The sequence below is a fragment of the Oncorhynchus clarkii genome, chromosome 4 (assembly GCF_045791955.1).
Source record: "Oncorhynchus clarkii lewisi isolate Uvic-CL-2024 chromosome 4, UVic_Ocla_1.0, whole genome shotgun sequence".
In the NCBI taxonomy this organism is placed as follows: domain Eukaryota; kingdom Metazoa; phylum Chordata; class Actinopteri; order Salmoniformes; family Salmonidae; genus Oncorhynchus; species Oncorhynchus clarkii.
Window position 1 is genome coordinate 61,440,194 of NC_092150.1, and position 19,598 is coordinate 61,459,791.

The 19,598-nt window shown below is 41.8% G+C and overlaps 1 protein-coding gene across 1 annotated transcript; it reads right to left on the reverse strand.

Annotated features, from left to right (window-relative positions):
- Positions 1-5,574: 5,574 nt before the first annotated feature.
- Positions 5,575-19,294, reverse strand: LOC139407763 (probable G-protein coupled receptor 63). Its single transcript, XM_071151621.1, has 2 exons — positions 18,797-19,294; positions 5,575-7,298 (listed from the first exon to the last, which is right to left on the reverse strand). The coding sequence occupies exon 2, from the start codon at positions 7,167-7,169 to the stop codon at positions 5,907-5,909; it is 1,263 nt and encodes a 420-aa protein (XP_071007722.1). The 5' UTR covers positions 7,170-7,298; positions 18,797-19,294; the 3' UTR covers positions 5,575-5,906.
- Positions 19,295-19,598: the final 304 nt, after the last annotated feature.

Below are 19,598 nucleotides of genomic sequence, written 5' to 3' on the forward strand. Positions count from 1 at the left end.
TCCATCTCCTGTCTACCTCCATCTCTTTTCGGGAGCAAGAACAGGATATTTGATCAAACTCACTTAGAAATGTCCTTTCAGTTGTGCACCGGAGGCCCCGGTGCACAACTGAGCAAGTGAACAATTACATTAGAGTGTCTAGTTTGAGAAACAGATGCCTCACAAGTCAACTGGTAGCTTCATTAAATAGTACCCACAAACACCAGTCTCAACGTCAACAGTGAAGAGGCGACTCTGGGATGCTGGCCTTTTAGGCAAAGTTCCTCTGTCCAGTGTCTGTGTTATTTTGCCCATCTTAATCTTTTCTTTTTATTGGCCAGTCTGAGATATTACTTTTTCTTTGCAACTCTGCCTAGAAGGCCAGCATCCCGGAGTCACCTCTTCACTGTTGACGTTGAGACGGGTGTTTGTGGGAACTATTTAATGAAGCTGCTAGTGGAGGACTTGTGAGGCGTCTGTTTCTCAAACTAGACACTCTAATGTACTTGTTCACTTGCTCAGTTGTGCACTGGGGCCTTCCACTCCTCTTTCTATTCTGGTTAGATACAATTTGCGCTGTTCTGTGAAGGGAGTAGTACACAGAGTTGTATGAGATCTTCAGTTTCTTGGCAATTCTCAGAACAAGAATAGACTGATGAGTTTCAGAAGGAAGTTCTTTGTTTCTTGCCATTTTGAGCCTGTAATCGAACCCACAAATGCTGATGCTCCAGATACTCAACTCGTCTATCTAACAACTAAAAAAAGACATCACAATGGTATTAGTCCATCGTCATTATGTGAGTACTTTTCAGTATGTGCTGTGGAAATTCCCAGGGGTGGTTGAATTCTGGGGGAAAGTCAACTATGTCATCTCTGTACTGTAGAAAAAATACTGCCATTAGATACCATAGTGATGTTGCTTTGTGATATGACTGATTTGCACTTGTCAGAAAGCCAAAGGAGAGTGTGGTTGGCAGGAACCACAGCTGCTAAGAAAATAATTGTACAAACGTGGATTCCACCTCATCAGTTACCATTTCAACAATGGTTGCTTACATTTAAGGAAATTGTATTTATGGAGCTCTCCACAGCCAGAATCCACAGGACCAAGGTGTCCACTCTGGAAATTTCTGAACTCTTAGCCAACTCTTAACCTTTACATCCATGAATGTGTATCAATCATTTGTCACTATTTCTGAGGCTATATGATGAATTGTTCAACAGATTTACTATGTAATATTAATTGATTTGTTTTTATCTCATGATTTATTTTTTACATGCTATCAGATTGCCGGTGGGGATTTATTATATGAATCCTATGAATTGAAATAATAAAAATACTTATTACCTCAAGAGCTGACAGGATGACTCAAGGGGTACATGGGCAATGGGTTGTCTGCTGTTGCTGCTGACCTGATAACACTGATGCACTTTTCAAGCAAAACCCCTTTCCGGGAAACATTTTTGATGTATTTGGCTCGTAGAAAGTCTACGCCAGCAACTGCAACATCATAGAATAATCAGGTCATGGCACAGGTCATATACCATTTATTGGACATTTTAATTGAATATCATGAGTTCTGTGTACAATAAATGCTATACACAAAAAAATATATATAAATACAACCATTTCAATGATTTTACTTAGTTACAGTTTATATAAGGAAATCAGTCAATTGAAGTAAATTCATTAGGCCCTAATCTATGGATTTCACAACTGGGAATACAGATATGCACCTATTGGTCAAAGATAACTTTTTAAAAAACATCGAGGAGGTTCATCGAGGTTCTTGGGGAGTTCTTGCAAGAACTAACTGCCCAACTGAAACATTTGGATTTGAATTTGAGAAAACAGCAGATGTAGGCACTTACAGTGGGGCAAAAAAGTATTTAGTCAGCCACCAATTGTGCAAGTTCTCCAAAGGGTATATAACAAAGTATTGAAATAAACTTTTGTTATTGACCAAATACTTATTTTCCACCATAATTTGCAAATAAATTCATAAAAAATCCTACAATGTGATTTTCTGAATTGTATTTCCTCATTTTGTCTGTCATAGTTGAAGTGTACCTATGATGAAAATTACAGGCCTCTCTAATCTTTTTAAGTGGGAGAACTTGCACAATTGGTGGCTGACTAAATACTTTTTTGCCCCACTGAACATTTTTAAGATCTCAGTTTATGGTATGACCTAAATTTATATTGTTTTATGATGATGCCATCTATATTTTCGTATTTGTGTAAGAAAGGTAAGGGGTGGATCAGAAAACGAGTCAGTATCTAGTGACCATCATTTGCCTCATGCAGCATGACACGACACATCTCCTTCGCATAGAATTGATCACGCTGATGATTGTGGCCTGTGGAATGTTGTCCCACTCCTCGCCAAAGGCTGTGCAATGTTTCTGGATATTGGGATATTTTCAGCTTCCAAGAATTGTGTACAGATCCTTGCGTCATGGGGCTGTGCATTATCATGCTGAAACATGAGGCGATGGTGGCGGATGAATGGTACGACAATCGACCTCAGGATCTTGTCACCGTATTTCTGTGCATTCAAATAGCCATTGATAAAATGCAATTGTGTTTGTTGTCCATAGCTTATAACTGCCCATACCATAATCCCACTGTCACCATGGGGCACTCTGTTCACAACATTGAGATCAGCAAACCGTTCGCCCACACTATGCCATCTGCCCGGTACAGTTGAAACTGGGATTCATCTGTGAAGAGCACACTTCTCCAGCGTGCCAGTGGCCATCAAAGGTGAGCATTTTCCCACTGAAGTCGGTTACGATGCTGAACTGCAGTCAGGTCAAGACCCTGGTGAGGACGACGAGCACACAGATGAGCTTCCCTGAGACGGTTTCTGACAGTTTGTGCAGAAATTCTTCGGTTGCGCAAACCCACAATTTCATCAGTTGTCCGGGTGGCTGGTTTCAGACAATATCGCAGGTGAAGAAGCCAGATGTGGAAGTCCTTGGTTGGCATAGTTACATTTGGTCTCCGTTTGTGAGGCTCGTTGGATGTACTGCCAAATTCTCTAAAACGACGTTGGAGGTGGCTTATGATAAATTGAATTCTCTGGCATCAGCTCTGGTGGAAAATCCTGCAGTCAGCATGCCAATTGCACACTCCCTCAAAACTCGAGACATCTTTGCCATTGTGTTGTGTGACAAAACTGCACATTTTAGAGTGGCCTTTTATTGTCCCCAGCACCCGGTGCACCTGTGTAATGATCATGCTGTTTAATCAGCTTCTTGATATGCCACACCTGTCAGATGGATGGATTATCTTGGCAAAGAAGAAATGCTCACTAACAGGGATGTATACAAATTTCTGCACAAAATTTGAGAGAAATAAGCTTTTTGTGCACATAAAAAAAAATTGGGATAATTTATTTCAGCTCATGAAACATGGGACCAACACTTTACATGCGTTTATATTTCTGTTCAGTATATAATGCATGTTATATAAACACAAGGCTCCTCAAGAGGAAGAAGACACCTTTTCCTGAACAATACCAGATCCACCTTCTCTTGAGACACCCCCAAGTTGCTGTTGCTTAGTAATAGTGCCCAGAGCTATGATTAAAGTGAGCTTCAAAGCCCCAAGCACACTCATTAGTCACTGCTGGCAGAATAATGAATTCCAAGGAGGAAGCCGATTAAGAAAACCATCCTTTATATTCTTCAAGCTGAGAAGAATCGCCTTGGTCCAACTGTGTTCTTTTGAATGTATCTTTATCTAAATGGACCTGGCCCGGCTGCAAAGGGCCACAGAGGCAGAAGTCTCTTTGAGGATAAATGTCCACATTGGAAATCAACCTTTTGACCTTTCAGTCTAGCATCTGTTTTAGATGATGTTGCCTGGGACCTGTCTGCTCACTCTGCCACCTCGTTCTCTCTCTGTTAATTGTAAAAAAATATATATATTTAGAGATTACATTTGATTGTATGTGTCTTTTAAATTCACATTCAAATAAATGGCTTTGAAATTAATTTTACCAAGTTAGCTGTTTAGCTATTACTATCCATTCCAGATAAATACATCCGGAGAATTCCACTAAAACCTCTTAGCATATCAAACAGAACCATATGCATAAACACTTTCAAACAGTCCAGGCATCAGGCATGACTGGTAATAGGCCATGACCATTTCCATATTCAACACTGTTTTATAAGCGGTGTGACAAATGCAACATTGAAGTATGTGTAGCTAATATCAACAGCCAAGATGGAGGCAGACTTATGGAAATAAGCGTATGGTGAGATCATGTGTTAATGCCCAGTGGAAATGTTTCACACGTGTGTAGCCGCTCAGTGGAGGGGCTGACAGGAAGTCCGGTCCCTGATGAAGGACACCACTGGGTGATGCAGAGATGTGCTTCATTAACCCTAACCTTTAGAAAAACATTAACTGGTAAACACAGAAAATAGTCTTGCTGCATGTGAAACACACTGAGTGTACAAAACATTAAGAACACCTGCTATTTCCATGACAAACGGACCAGGTGAATCCAGGTGAAAGCTATGAACCCTTATTGATGTCACTTGTTAAATCCACTTCAATCAGTGTAGGTGAAGGGTTAAAGTTAAAAAAGGATATTTAAGCCTTGAGACAATTGAGACATTGTGTATGGTGGGCCATTGAGAGGGTGAATGGGGAAGACAAAAGATGTAAGTGCCTTTGAACCAAGGCACTGGTAATGGATGGTTTCCATGTGTTTGATGCCATTCAATTCGCTCCGTTCCAGCCATTATTATGAGCCGTCCTCCCCTCAGCACCCTCCACTGCTTTGAACGGAGTATTGTAGTTTTATTTGATTTTTTATTTAACCTTTTTTTAACAAGTCAAGTCCATTAAGATCAAATTCTTATTTACAATGACGGCCTACCCTGGCCAAACCCTAACGACGTTAGGCCAATTGTGCGCCACACTATTGAACTCCCAATCACGTCCGGTTGAAATACAGCCTGGAATCTAACCTGGGTCTGTAGTGACGCCTCTAGCACGGAGATGCAGTGCCTTATATGGTAGTATGGTAGTAAGTGTCAGGCGCACCAGTTTGTGTCAAGAACTGCAACACTGCTGGGTTTTTCATGCTCAACAGTTTCCTGTGTGTATCAAGAATGGTCCACCATCCCAGGACATCCAGCCAACTTGACTCAACCGTGTGAAGCATTGGAGTCAACAAGGGCCAGCATCCCTGTGGAACGCTTTCGGCACCTTGTAGAGTCAATGCCCCAACGAAATGAAGCTGTTCTGAGGGCAGATGGGGGTGCAACTCAATGTTTGGTATACTGAGTGTATCGTCACTCATCCACAGTGTTGTACGTCTCTAAAGTGTATGGTACACAAATAGGATTTCTTGCCAAGGTTGAGAAAAACATATAAACAAATAGATTGCTGCGATTTACATTTGTTTAACCATTTTTCTATAAAGCTCTCAGTGTGTTTCTGAGTCAAACATTTGAGACATTTCTCTGCCTTTATGACATTTGTATAATTGCAGAAAACTTGCATGAAATCTAACATGAGACATAAAGAAGTAAACCAGAAGTAAAAAACAAAGACTGTATTAACAAGGTAAGAAATGTTAAAAATGTTTATTAGATTCAAGTACAGTACACTGAAATCACCAGATGTAGCAGCATTATGACTGGTATAGACTAACTAATAGGCACAAAACAATTACATAGAAATATCAATGACAAAATGTAATCTTGGTGGCCTTATGACCATATTCAAAACCACTGAAGCAGTTAATTGACATGCTTTGTAAACAGATTCTACTCAGCTAAAATATACTGTCGAAACCGCAGTCTCAACTCATTCATTTGACTGGCGAGAACAAATTGGATAAGTGGTCAAACAAAACCTACATGGCAGTGAAGTCAGTGTCCTCCAAGTCAGTCCAGTGTTATTAGACCACAGAGCGATGCTCCCCACACACATACACAGCGCTGGGTCGGATACGTCGCTTTGTGTGGCCGGGCAGCTGAGGAAGAAACTTGAAATACTTGGGCATCAGGTCAAGGCAGGCGTCGCGGAACTTCTTGATCCGCCAGTAGTAAATGAGAGGGTTGAGGGCCGACTTGAGATAGCACAACAAAAGGAACCAGGTGCTGACTTCAAAGAAGTTGTCCTTGTGGTAGAAGGGGCTGCTGAAGGTGGAAACCAGGCTGTAGGCGGTGAAGGGCGCCCAGCACACGGTGAACACTGAGAAGAGAATGAGGATGGTAGTGAAGGCACGCGTCTTGAAGCTCATGTCTATGTTCATCTCAAAGGGCCTCTGCAGGCTCATGAGGCCCAGCTTGCTGGCCTGACTCAGACAGATGCTGTCCGGGTGGCTGTGGATGCGCACGGCGTTGTGCCGTATGGTGTTCAGGATCCCCATGAAGGTGTACAGCATGACCAAGAAGGGGATGAAAAAGAAGGCCAGCATGAGGAGCAACGCGTAGGCGTGGTAACCCGGCTCGCTGGTGTAGCCGAACACACACTGTGGAGCTCTAGAGGGGATCTGGAGTGATGGGTGGCCTATGGCTAGTGGGAAAGAGAAACATAATGAGACAGTCCAAGCGATGACTATGAGCACTTTGGCTCTGTGGGGACTCAATTTGTCCTGTTTCTGGACTATGATCAGGAATCGATCTATGCTTATTATAAGCAGGATGACCATGCCCTCTATGACAAAAAGCCAGAAGAACATGGCCGACACTCGGCAGAAGACATCCCCGAAGATCCAGCGTGTGGTCACCACAGTAACCAGGGCAAAGGGCATGTTCAGGACGGCCAGCATCATGTCTGCGAAGGCCAGGCTGGCCAACAGGATGTTGATGGCGGATCGCATGGCGGCGCGCTGGTAGACCATCAGGACCACCACCACGTTCCCTAGGAAGGCCACCAACAGGATGGAGACCATGGCCATGCAGAAGAACACCTGGAGGGGCAGGCTGACGCCCTGAACACTCCCCTGGGTCTCGGCTGTTTGCGTGACTGTGTCCAGGTCCAGAGGTGAAAAGGAGGAGCCATATGAGCTGTTTTCCATGGACATGTCTTCCGTGTCAGGCTGGCCGTGGAGGAGGTGGTCAGACAGGTTCAGCAGCCCTGCCGTGACGAGGCAGCAGAGGCTGGCTTTATTGGTCTCCCCTGCCTCCACAGGGGGAACGACAGTGGAGTAAACCATTCTTCCACGGGGGGTGCAGGCTCGGGTTTAGGCATCGTTACTGGAGCTCTTCTCTTGCCAAACATGATGCCTTAGATGCTGTTCTTAGTCCAACTGAAGAACCCAGCATCTTAGCATGGAGGAGAGATCCTGGGGAGACAGAAAAGGAAATGGAGGCAAAACAGAAAGCGGGGACATTAGCAAGAGAACATAAACATCAAATGCTGTTTTTCCTTGATGATAATACCTTAAAATGGGTATTCTTTGTTTTAAAATGTTGCCTTTCTCAAAAGACAATATTGTGTATCAAATGGAATTTTGTCAAACTGAAACGTTTATATACACATTGATCTGCATGTACAATGCCTTTGGAAAGTATTCAGACCCCTTGACTTTTTCCACATTTTGTTACGTTAGCCTTGTTCTAAAATGGATGAAATATAAAAACAATCTCAGCAATCTACACACAGTACTCCATAATGACCAAGCGAAAACAGGTTTTTTGTTTTTTTTCAAATGTATTTAAAATAAAAAATACCTTATTTGCATAAGTATTCAGACCCTTTGCTATGAGACTCAAAATTGAGCTCAGGTGCATCCTGTTTCCATTGATCATCCTTGAGATGTTTCGACAACTTCATCGGAGTCCACCTGTGGTAAATTCAATTAATTGGACATTATTTGGAAAGGCACACACCTGTCTATATAAGGTCCCACAGTTGATGGTGCACGTCAGAGCAAAAACCAAGCAACGAGGTCGAAGGAATTGTCCGTAGAGCTGCGAAACAGGATTGTGTCGAGGCATAGATCTAGGGAAGGGTAAAACAATTCTGCAGCATTGAAGGTCCCCAGGAACACAATGGCCACAAAGATTCTTAAATGGAAGAAGACTCTTCCTAGATCTGTCTGCTCGCCCAAACAGAGCAATCGGGAGAGAAGGGCCTGGGTCAGGGAGGTGACCAAGAACCCAATGGCCACTCTGACAGAGCTCTAGAGTCCCTCTGTGGAGATGGAGAACATTCCAGAAGGACTATTATCGCTCAGAAGCCAGTAAAAGGCACATGACAGACCGCTTTGAGTTTGCCAAAAGGCACCTAAGACTCTCAGACCATGAGAAACAAGATTCTCTGGTCTGATGAAACCAAGATTGAACTCTTTGGCCTGAATGCCAAGCGTCACATCTGGAGGAAACCTGGCACCATCCCTACGGTGAAGCATAGGGGTGGCAGCATCAGGCTGTGGGAATGTTTTTCAGCAGCAGGGACTGGGAGACCAGTCAGGATCGAGCCAAAGATGAACAGAGCAAAGTACAGAGAGATCCTTGATGAAAACCTGCTCCAGAGCGCTCAGGACCTCAGACTGGGGCAAAGGTTCACCTTCCAACTGGATAATGACCCTAAGCATACAGCCAAGCCAACGTAGGAGTGGCTTTGGGACAAGTCTCTGAACGTCATCACACACAAGAAGACTTAAGGCAGTATGCAGTTGCAGTCTGGCTATTTACATGTAAGCCTGGTTACTACACTATTATAAGAATGCCAACACAACCAGGCTGTATCACATCCGGCCGTGATTGGGAGTCCCATAGGGCGGTGCAAAATTGGCCCAGCATCGTCCGGGTTTTTCCGGGGTAGGCCATCATTGCAAATAAGAATTTGATCTTAACTGACTTGCCTAGTTAAATAAAGCTTAAATTAAATTTTAAAAACTGGCTTACCAATGCTCTCTATCGCCAAAATGTCCTAGCAATTTCATGAATTATTTGATCCATGCCAGGGAGAGATTTTTATTCCAAGTCAATGTTTTTCTGGGGACAACTCAAGACTTCAATAAAAAAGGCTTATCACTAATATAAACATTGGATACTGTTATTTTAGACCGGCTGGTATCATTTACAATGGCTCATTGGCAAACGTCAAACAGAAAATGTTGGACCCGCTTTTCCTATGGAAGATTAGGACTGGCGGTGTTAAAGGCGGCAGACTATAAGCAGTCTTATCCATGAAAGCGATTTTGTCTTAGATTTCCGCAGCACTTTCAAATATGCTCTCTTCTCTCATTTTCTAGGTTTAGTCATTCCATGTGGGTTGAAGAGACAAAGCGATACAGGGGATTCAAAGCTTATTAAATAACTGTCAGTAAAAATGTAAATTTGTTCTAATTTTTCTGTACACTGCCGGGATGATATGATTGTGTGACGGCTGTCGCTAGTCCGAAACTTTGAGGCAAATTCTATCCATTTACCATGCTGCAGAACTATAATTATGTCAAAGTTACCCCACCAGAGTAAAGGAGAGGGTAAAATGTTGTATTCATTAGATAAACAGGCTACCATAATAGAACAGGAACAAGTGTATTATTAGGCAATAATAGACTGACTGAGGCATTGTGTGTTCCTCCTCTTACCTTGACAACAGGGATAGAATACGCACGGCTAGATTATGATTAAAACCAAAAGGATACGTGTGGATGTGTGCAAACAAGCCTCAGACTGAAATCTATGTCTGCCTCCCAACTTCTCACTGACACGGACTGATCTTAACGCTCTGCCCTCTCCTCTCATTAGGATGCTATGACAGACACTGTTGATAGATAAAGCCGCAGCAATTCTGCACTGTGTAGCAGTCTTTGTGTTCTAATTTGCACATAATTCCTGAAATTAAGTATATGGTCAATTTCCTCATTACAGGGTTTTCAGTTATCCAAAAGACAATCCTTTGTGCTAAATGAAAGGGCGCATCATGGCCCTAGAGTATCTGTTCCCTTTTCATACAGAATGACTCAAAAGTGATTTGGCGGCTATACACAAAGATGACCCATAAAATCACCCTTTTAACCTATCACTTATAAACATGATTTGAGGTGGTTAGAACAGTAGTCCCTATTCAGATATTCAGCATAATACAGTAATTTAAAAAATGTGATGGAAGAGAAAGAAAAATATTAGAGGATCATGTTTACTATTTCAAGTACATATATCCACAGAAACCATAGTAACTGCTAAAAAGGATCTGCCCGGTACCTTGCAAGTCAATGATAACACTGCATGTTGAGTAGTTGTGGAACCTAGCAACAGGGACCTGCATCCAGCTAGTATTTCTATCGGGTGGCTTTGTATCTCTTTCAAAAAGCTTTTGAGAATTTTAATAACCACTACAAAATAAACTAGATATGTGTCATACTATTTTGAATGATTTAGTTGATGTATCATATAGTCCGTTTAGCCTTAGATGATTATTTGCCCCGGTAACTAGCCTGAGACTATGGGAGAAAGTTGAATAAGCAGTCAACAATGGAAATTGTGTTTCACATTTTTGAGTGTAGGAATTGTAATTACACATTTGTTACTGAGCTGGATAATATTGTTCAGTTATCAAAAGGTGAAATAAAACATAATAAAGCTGAGTAATTCTTAGAGTAGCAAAGTTACAAATAATAGTGGCAGGGCTGTTGACTTTTGAAGAAAGCTTGGAGTAAAATTTTGCCTGGATGGGGTCCTCCCCTAGGAAAATTGTACTGTTTTAAAAGCTAATTTCCTGCAATTTTACGTATTCGACATGGCTTAAGACTATGACCAGGGTGAAAAAAACACAGGTCAGGTGTATTCAGAATGCTTTGAACGTTGATTTAACCCTCAAAATTGAGATTTGTTTTTTTGGTTAATATTTGAAATTATATTTACTCTTGCAACACATTCAAATTCCTTTATTAGTCACATTAGCTCGCAATAATGATTATTTAGATGGAAAACCAAATTTTGCTTTTGAAGTCGTTAGAAGTTCAATTGAGATTCCTTCTTAATTCACTCGATAACGTAATGGAAAAAGGTTTTATTGGCTAAATGTGGCAACTCCTCTCTTGCTGCGAGAAAACACATTTTGGGCTAGTTTTCAGGCCTTGTGGGCAGGTTTTGAGTAGTCATTGGCTACAATTTTAGCTTGACCTGACAACCCTGGACAAATGGGAAAGGTGTTGTGCTTGACCAAAAACAGTGAGTAAAAAGCTAGCAAACTAACATTACTAATTTTCATTCTGGAATAAATTACCTAGCTATACTGACTTGCCTAATTAAACAAAGGTAAACTTAAAAAAAAAATGTTTTTAACTCCCTTCCTTGACAACAGTTCTGCACTGATCCACGAAGCGCAAAATTAATGAATTCCCTGACCTCTGTTGAGGTGATATCACCATAAATCCTGCATGGCCAATGCAGAAGTCGGCTTGACCATGCGCCCAGATGCACAATGCACTCCTCTCCAGAATGGACTCTCTCTCGTTAATTTGTGCACATACATTGTTTCATAATTGCATTTTGTGAATGGTTTGCATTTGATTGTTAGTGTATATCAATTCCCTATTACATATCACCAGTAGTACATTTACCATTCATTCCTATAATTTCTCATCTACAATGTTTGTTACTTTGATTATGGTAATTTATTTTCATGCGTTCAACCTATGCTACACTTGTGAGAAACACGTTTTGGTATATTTCATTCCATTTACGAGTTTTGTCAATTTAGTCGTTGTCTTTTGTTTGGAGCGCTCCTGTCAATGTTGAGTAAGGACACGCATGGATAGAAGTAGGCCTATAGGCTACCTGGCCTTCGAACAAATGTAGGCATATAAATGTGCCCATTTGGGGATCTGATTAGTATTTCTAATTGATTTAACGCACCACCACTAATGACCTGTGGAGCTTCTCAAAGTAATGTTTTCTTCACCTCAAACAACAAGCAAACAAAGTCTGTTTTTACATCCATTGAGAATTACGATAGTTCCTCAATGTATTTGGAAAATATTTCCAGATCTCTCCCTTTCGATAACCACTCAGCATTAAAAGGGAAAAATGTAATGCTCTGATCCAGTGGAAACCTCATAAAATAGGCCTACCTGATTACTTCTTATCAGTGCTTGACTTGGACTGAAATAGGTTCCGGTAGTCATTTTGGGTGCTGCTATTGTTTATATTTAGGTGCAGGAGATACACAATACTTTTGAGCTAATACTCTATAAGAGGAACAGGAGCTCAAGCAGTGGAACATTTGAGGTGCCGATACTCAGCTCCGTTGAGCTCCTGCCTAAGTTAAGCACTGCTTCTTATCCCTTGCGCATATAGCCTACAGCTGTGTCTGTCCCGAGCTCACTCGTGAGGGAAACTCTGAGGGCCCAGAATATTTTATACAATGTTGCAAGTTTGCTAGCGCATGCTTCAGGCCTGGACCCAGAATTTTGATTAACCACATGACAATGATGTTGAGATATGAAGATGTTGTTATAAATTAATCAGAACTGTTTCACATTTTTTATATGAAAATCATAACTGGCACGCAGATTGGTAGAAATGGTAAGATACATTCAACATGAGAAAGGTTGCCGACTCCTCCTGTAGCCTATTACCGGTAACTTCAGGAGAGTAATGGAAAAATCTAAGAAAGCCAGCAGGAGCGAGAGGAGAATAATTGGGTCAGGTTAAGTTTTTTAAATTCTGTTTATCTAGATCTCTGATGCCCTCTTGAGGCATTTGTCTTATTTTATCAAACCGTAAACTTAAAGCATCAGACAAGCTCAATGAATATAAACTCTGCAACAGGACCCTGTCTTTCAAAGATAATTCGTAAAAATCTAAATACAGTGCCTTGCGAAAGTATTCGGCCCCCTTGAACTTTGCGACCTTTTGCCACATTTCAGGCTTCAAACATGAAGATATAAAACTGTATTTTTTTGTGAAGAATCAACAACAAGTGGGACACAATCATGAAGTGGAACGACATTTATTGGATATTTCAAACTTTTTTAACAAATCAAAAACTGAAAAATTTGGCGTGCAAAATTATTCAGCCCCCTTAAGTTAATACTTTGTAGCGCCACCTTTTGCTGCGATTACAGCTGTAAGTCGCTTGGGGTATGTCTCTATCTGTTTTGCACATCGAGAGACTGAAATGTTTTCCCATTCCTCCTTGCAAAACAGCTCGAGCTCAGTGAGGTTGGATGGAGAGCATTTGTGAACAGCAGTTTTCAGTTCTTTCCACAGATTCTCGATTGGATTCAGGTCTGGACTTTGACTTGGCCATTCTAACACCTGGATATGTTTATTTTTGAACCATTCCATTGTAGATTTTGCTTTATGTTTTGGATCATTGTCTTGTTGGAAGACAAATCTCCGTCCCAGTCTCAGGTCTTTTGCAGACTCCATCAGGTTTTCTTCCAGAATGGTCCTGTATTTGGCTCCATCCATCTTCCCATCAATTTTAACCATCTTCCCTGTCCCTGCTGAAGAAAAGCAGGCCCAAACCATGATGCTGCCACCACCATGTTTGACAGTGGGGATGGTGTGTTCAGCTGTGTTACTTTTACGCCAAACATAACGTTTTGCATTGTTGCCAAAAAGTTCAATTTTGGTTTCATTTGACCAGAGCACCTTCTTCCACATGTTTGGTGTGTCTCCCAGGTGGCTTGTGGCAAACTTTAAACAACACTTTTTATGGATATCTTTAAGAAATGGCTTTCTTCTTGCCACTCTTCCATAAAGGCCAGATTTGTGCAATATACGACTGATTGTTGTCCTATGGACAGAGTCTCCCACCTCAGCTGTAGATCTCTGCAGTTCATCCAGAGTGATCATGGGCCTCTTGGCTGCATCTCTGATCAGTCTTCTCCTTGTATGAGCTGAAAGTTTAGAGGGACGGCCAGGTCTTGGTAGATTTGCAGTGGTCTGATACTCCTTCCATTTCAATATTATCGCTTCCACAGTGCTCCTTGGGATGTTTAACGCTTGGGAAATCTTTTTGTATCCAAATCCAGCTTTAAACTTCTTCACAACAGTATCTCGGACCTGCCTGGTGTGTTCCTTGTTCTTCATGATGCTCTCTGCGCTTTTAACGGACCTCTGAGACTATCACAGTGCAGGTGCATTTATACGGAGACTTGATTACACACAGGTGGATTGTATTTATCATCATTAGTCATTTAGGTCAACATTGGATCATTCAGAGATCCTCACTGAACTTCTGGAGAGAGTTTGCTGCACTGAAAGTAAAGGGGCTGAATAATTTTGCCCGCCCAATTTTTCAGTTTTTGATTTGTTAAAAAAGTTTGAAATATCCAATAAATGTCGTTCCACTTCATGATTGTGTCCCACTTGTTGTTGATTCTTCACAAAAAAATACAGTTTTATATCTTTATGTTTGAAGCCTGAAATGTGGCAAAAGGTCGCAAAGTTCAAGGGGGCCGAATACTTTCGCAAGGCACTGTAACTCCACAGATCTTCATTGTATAGGGTTTAAACACAGTTTCCCATGCTTGTTCAATGAATCATAAACAATTAATGAACTAGCACATGTGGAACGGTCGTTAAGACACTAACAGCTTACAGGCGGTAGGCAGGTAAGGTCACAGTTATGAAAACTTAGGACACTAAAGAGGCCTATCTACTGACTCTGAAAAACAGCACAAGAAAGATGCCCAGGGTCCCTGCTCATCTGCGTGAACGTGCCTTAGGCATGCTGCAAGGAGGCATGAGGACTGCAGATGTTGCCAGGGCAATAAATTGCAATGTTCGTACTGTGAGACGCCTAAGACAGCGCTACATTGAGACAGGACAGACAGCTGATCGTCCTCGCAGTGGCAGACCACGTGTAACAACACCTGCACAGGATCGGTACATCCGAACATCACACCTGCGGTACAGGTACAGGATGGCAACAACAACTGCCCAAGTTACACCAGGAAGGCACAATCCCGCCATCAGTGCTCAAACTGTCCGTACTAGGCTGAGAGAGGCTGGACTGAGGGCTTGTAGGCCTGATGTAAGGCAGGTCCTCACCAGACAACACCGACAACAACGTCGCCAATGGGCACAAACCCACCGTCGCTGGACCAGACAGGACTGGCAAAATGTGCTCTTCACAGACGAGTCGCGGTTTCGTCTCACAAGGGGTGATGGTCGGATTCACGTTCATCGTCAAAGGAATGAGCGTTACACCGAGGCCTGTACTCTGGAGCGGGATTGATTTGGAGGTGGAGGATCCGTCATGGTCTGGGGCGGTGTGTCACAGGATCATCGGACTGAGCTTGTTGTCATTGCAGGCAATCTCAACGCTGTACATTACAGGGAAAAAATCCTCCTCCCTCATGTGGTACCCTTCCTGCAGGCTCATCCTGACATGACCTTCCAGCATGACAATGCCACCAGCCATACTGCTCGTTCTGGGCATGATATCCTGCAAGACAGAAATGCCAGTGTTCTGCCATGGCCAGCGAAGAGCCCAGATTTCAATCCCATTGAGCACATCTGGGACCTGTTGTTGAATCGGACGGTGAGGGCTAGGGCCATTCCCCCCAGAAATGTCTGGGAACTTGCAGGTGCCTTGGTGGAAGAGTGGGGTAACATCTCACAGCAAGAACTGGCAAATCTGGTGCAGTCCATGAGGAGGAGATGCACTGCAGTGCTTAATGCAGCTGGCGGCCACACCAGATTCTGACTGTTACTTTTAATTTTGACCCCCCCCCCCCCCTTTTGTTCAGGGACACATTATAAAATTTCTGTTAGTCACATGTCTGTGGAACTTGTTCAGTTTATGTCTCAGTTGTTGATTCTTGTTATGTTCATACAAATATTTACACATGTTAAGTTTGCTGAAAATAAATGCAATTGATAGTGAGGGGACGTTTCTTTTTTGCTGAGTTTAGTTGATTTTTTATTTTTGTGTGTGTGTATACAGTGCATTCGGAAAGTATTCAGACTCCTTCATTTTTTCAACATTTTGTTACGTTACAACCTTATTCACCCCTCATCATTCTACACACAATACACCATAATGACAAAGCAAAATCAGGTTTTTAGACATTTTTTAAAAATGTATAAATATATAAACATATATATATCAAATTATATATCAAATTTACATAAGCATTCATCCCCTTTACTCAGTACTTTGTTGAAGCACCTTTGACAGTGATTACAGCATAGAGTCTTCTTGGGTATGACGCTACAAGCTTGGCATACCTGTATTTGGGGAGTTTCTCCCATTCTTCTCTGCAGATCCTCTCAAGCTCTGTCAGGTTGGGAGGGGAGTGTCGCTGCACAGCTATTTTCAGGTCTCTCCAGAGATGTTCGATCGGGTTCAAGTCCGGGCTCTGGCTGGGCCACTGAAGAACATTCAGAGACTTGTCCCAAAGCAATTCCTACATTGTCTTGGCTGTGTGCTTAGGATTGTTGTCCTGTTGGAAGGTGAACCTTCGCCCCAGTCTGAGGTCCTGAGGATCCTTATGTACCTTGATCCTGACTAGTCTCCCAGTCCCTGCCGCTGAAAAACATACCCACAGCATGCTGCTGCCACCCCCATGCTTCACCATAGGGATGGTATTGGCCAGGTGATGAGTGGTGTGTGGTTTCCTCCAGACGTGACGCTTGGCATTCAGGCCAAAGAGTTCAATATTGGTTTCATCAGACCAGAGAATCTTGTTTCTCATGGTCTGAGAGTCCTTTAAGTTCCTTTTGGCAAACTCCAAGTGGGCTGTCATTTGCCTTTTACTGAGGAGTGGATTCCGTCTGGCCACCTGATTGGTAGGGTGCTGCAGAGATGGTTGTCCTTTTGGAAGGTTATCCCATCTCCACAGAAGAACTCTGGAGCTCTGTCAGTGTGACCATCGTGTTCTTGGAAAGCCTTGGTGGTTCCAAACTTCTTACCTTTAAGAATGATGGAGTCCATTGTGTTCTCGGGGGACCTTCAATGCTGCAGACATTTTTTGGTACCCTTCCCCAGATCTGTGCCTCAACACAATCATGTCTCTGAGCTCTACAGACAATTCCTTCGAACTCATGGCCTGGTTTTTGCTCTGACATGCACTGTCAACTGTGGGGCCTTATATAGACAGGTGTGTGCCTTTCCAAATAATGTCCAATCAATTGAATTTACCACAGGTGGACTCCAATCAAGTTGTAGAAACATCTCAAGGATGATTAATGGAAACAAGATGCACCTGTGCTCAATTTTGAGTCTTATAGGAAATGGTCTGAATAATTATGTAAATAAGGTATTCATGCTTTTATTTTTGATACATTTACAAAAAAAAAAAAAACCTGTTTTCACTTTCTCATTTTGGGGTATTGTGTGTAAATTCCTAAGTAAAATAAATATTTAATACATTTTAGAATGAGGCTGCATTGTAACAAAATGTGGAAAAAGTAAAGTGGTCTGAATACTTTCCGAATGCAATGCACACACAAAAAATGGGTTAAAAATAACCCAATTTCGGCTATTTGGTAACTCAGCACTGGGTAAATATTGGACAAAACACACACTAGGATACTTTGACCCAGCCAGCTGGGTTGTGTGAATAACCCATGTTGGGATGTTTTATTTACCCCAAAAACGTAGTTATTTTGACACAGCAGTGGGTCGCTTTTTACTCTTTTGCTGGCTTATTGTTTTATATGTATTTTTGACCCAGCAATGCATTATTTCTTACTTTATTGCTCGGATATATTTTTGGTTCCGTCTCTATTACAGAATCTGTTTTTCCATTCCACAATTGTCTAGTGTTTGTGATGGCGTGCCCACTGGAACCGATTCGTCTTGTTTTTAGCAGACAGGACTGGAACCCGGTGTGGTCGTCTGCTGCAATAACCCATCTGGGACAAGGAACGTTATTAGCAAGTTTGTGGCCCGCCTGTTAGCTTGCACGTTTCTTGCCATTCTCCTTCGACCTCTCATCAAAGAGCTGTTTTCACCCACGGGACTGCCATCGACTGGATGTTTTATGTTTGTCGCATCATTCTCGGTAAACCCTAGACACCATTGTACGTGCAAAGCCCAGGAGGCCAGCAGTTTCTGAAATACTGTAACCGGCGCACTTAACACAGACGATCACACCACGCTCAAAGTTGCATACATCAATCACCACATGACTCAACTCAATAACATCTTCAAAATGGGCAAACCATTTTCTTGAATGGGTTAGTGTACTTAATAATCTGGCCACTGAGTTTATATCCCAACATTGGGATAGTTGCCACTGTTATAATATGTATATAAGAATGTTATTAATTTTATATTTGAATATCTAATGTGCAAAAATAATCAAGGAAAGTTTAAATGTGCAGTGTACAAACTTAACATGATCAACAGGAATGACATGTACTCTCACATGTGGCCAAAAATAAGTATCTGGATTACATTAAAAAAGATCCAGCATGAAAGTGAATAAAAACCCAACTGATGGTTAAATTAAGCCTTGGGCTATCCCTACAAGCCCCGAGTCTCTTTACTTACAAATTAACCCATGTTTGTGTAATTCCAAAAACCCAACTGACTGGATCAAAATAACCCAACTGGCTGGGTCAAAATAACCCAACAGGCGGGATCCAAATAACCCAGCGCTGGGTTACCAAATAACCCAAATTGGGTTGTTTTTAACCCAGCATTGTTTTGAGTGTAGGCCTATTTATTTTGATATTTTTGATAACATTATTTATTATTATACTGTGGAATTAAATGTAAGATCAAATACTTGTTTGATGAGAACCTAAGATTAGTTCAATCAAACAAGCTGAATTGTTTGAAAATACGTTTACATTGTATCAATTAAACCACTTTTCAGGGAGTAGTATTGTTTGTTACAGCAGAATCCCCAAGTGAAATTACCGTTTTCCTTCCAAAGTCAGGTTGACATCGTTGGGTTTCAGTAGACAGACAATTGCTCGCGGCTCATTTCAGTCTTTCAGTTGATCCAATTCGCTGTCCAGATGCTTTTTGTAATTCCTCGAAGTCACAACTAGATATACTGTATTAATCTCTCATTGCACGTGAATTAATACATCTAATCAAATAACATTATTTACAGTGCGAAACACGGGCAATGCCACCTACACAATTCAACAAAAGCGGTAAGTAAAATGTAGTTCCGCGTATCATTCTGCCTTTGTTTTGCAGGGAATGGGTTCTCCGACAAAAAGAAAACACCGCTAGATTGGTTTACAAGACAAAATCATGACTCAAAGAGGCATTGAACAATTTGATTGTCAGTCATTTCATTTTCTTTCCAACCCTCATCTTTCTGTTATCCTGAGAATTATAATTTCGTCTTCCACTATTCCGGGTTCACGGTATAATATTCCATCTCTGTTACCAACTACGATCACTGTCCGTATACTGGTTAACTGACAGTCTCATCATCCAATAGTATGGACAGCTCGGGTAGGGTCCTTTGTTATGACGCGCCCATTATCTAGAGCTCCAATTGAAATGACAAATGGCCATAAAGAGGCGTAACGTTGTGGTTCAAGAACTAGGCCTTACCGGGCACGTGCATATAAGCGTTGTATTGTTACGTTGTATACAATCAAACACAGAGATAAATACAATATTACAAGGTTCCATAAAGTATAGTGTTTGGTCATTAGATGTTCTTAATATTACACGTTTTGTGCATGTAATAGATAGCCTG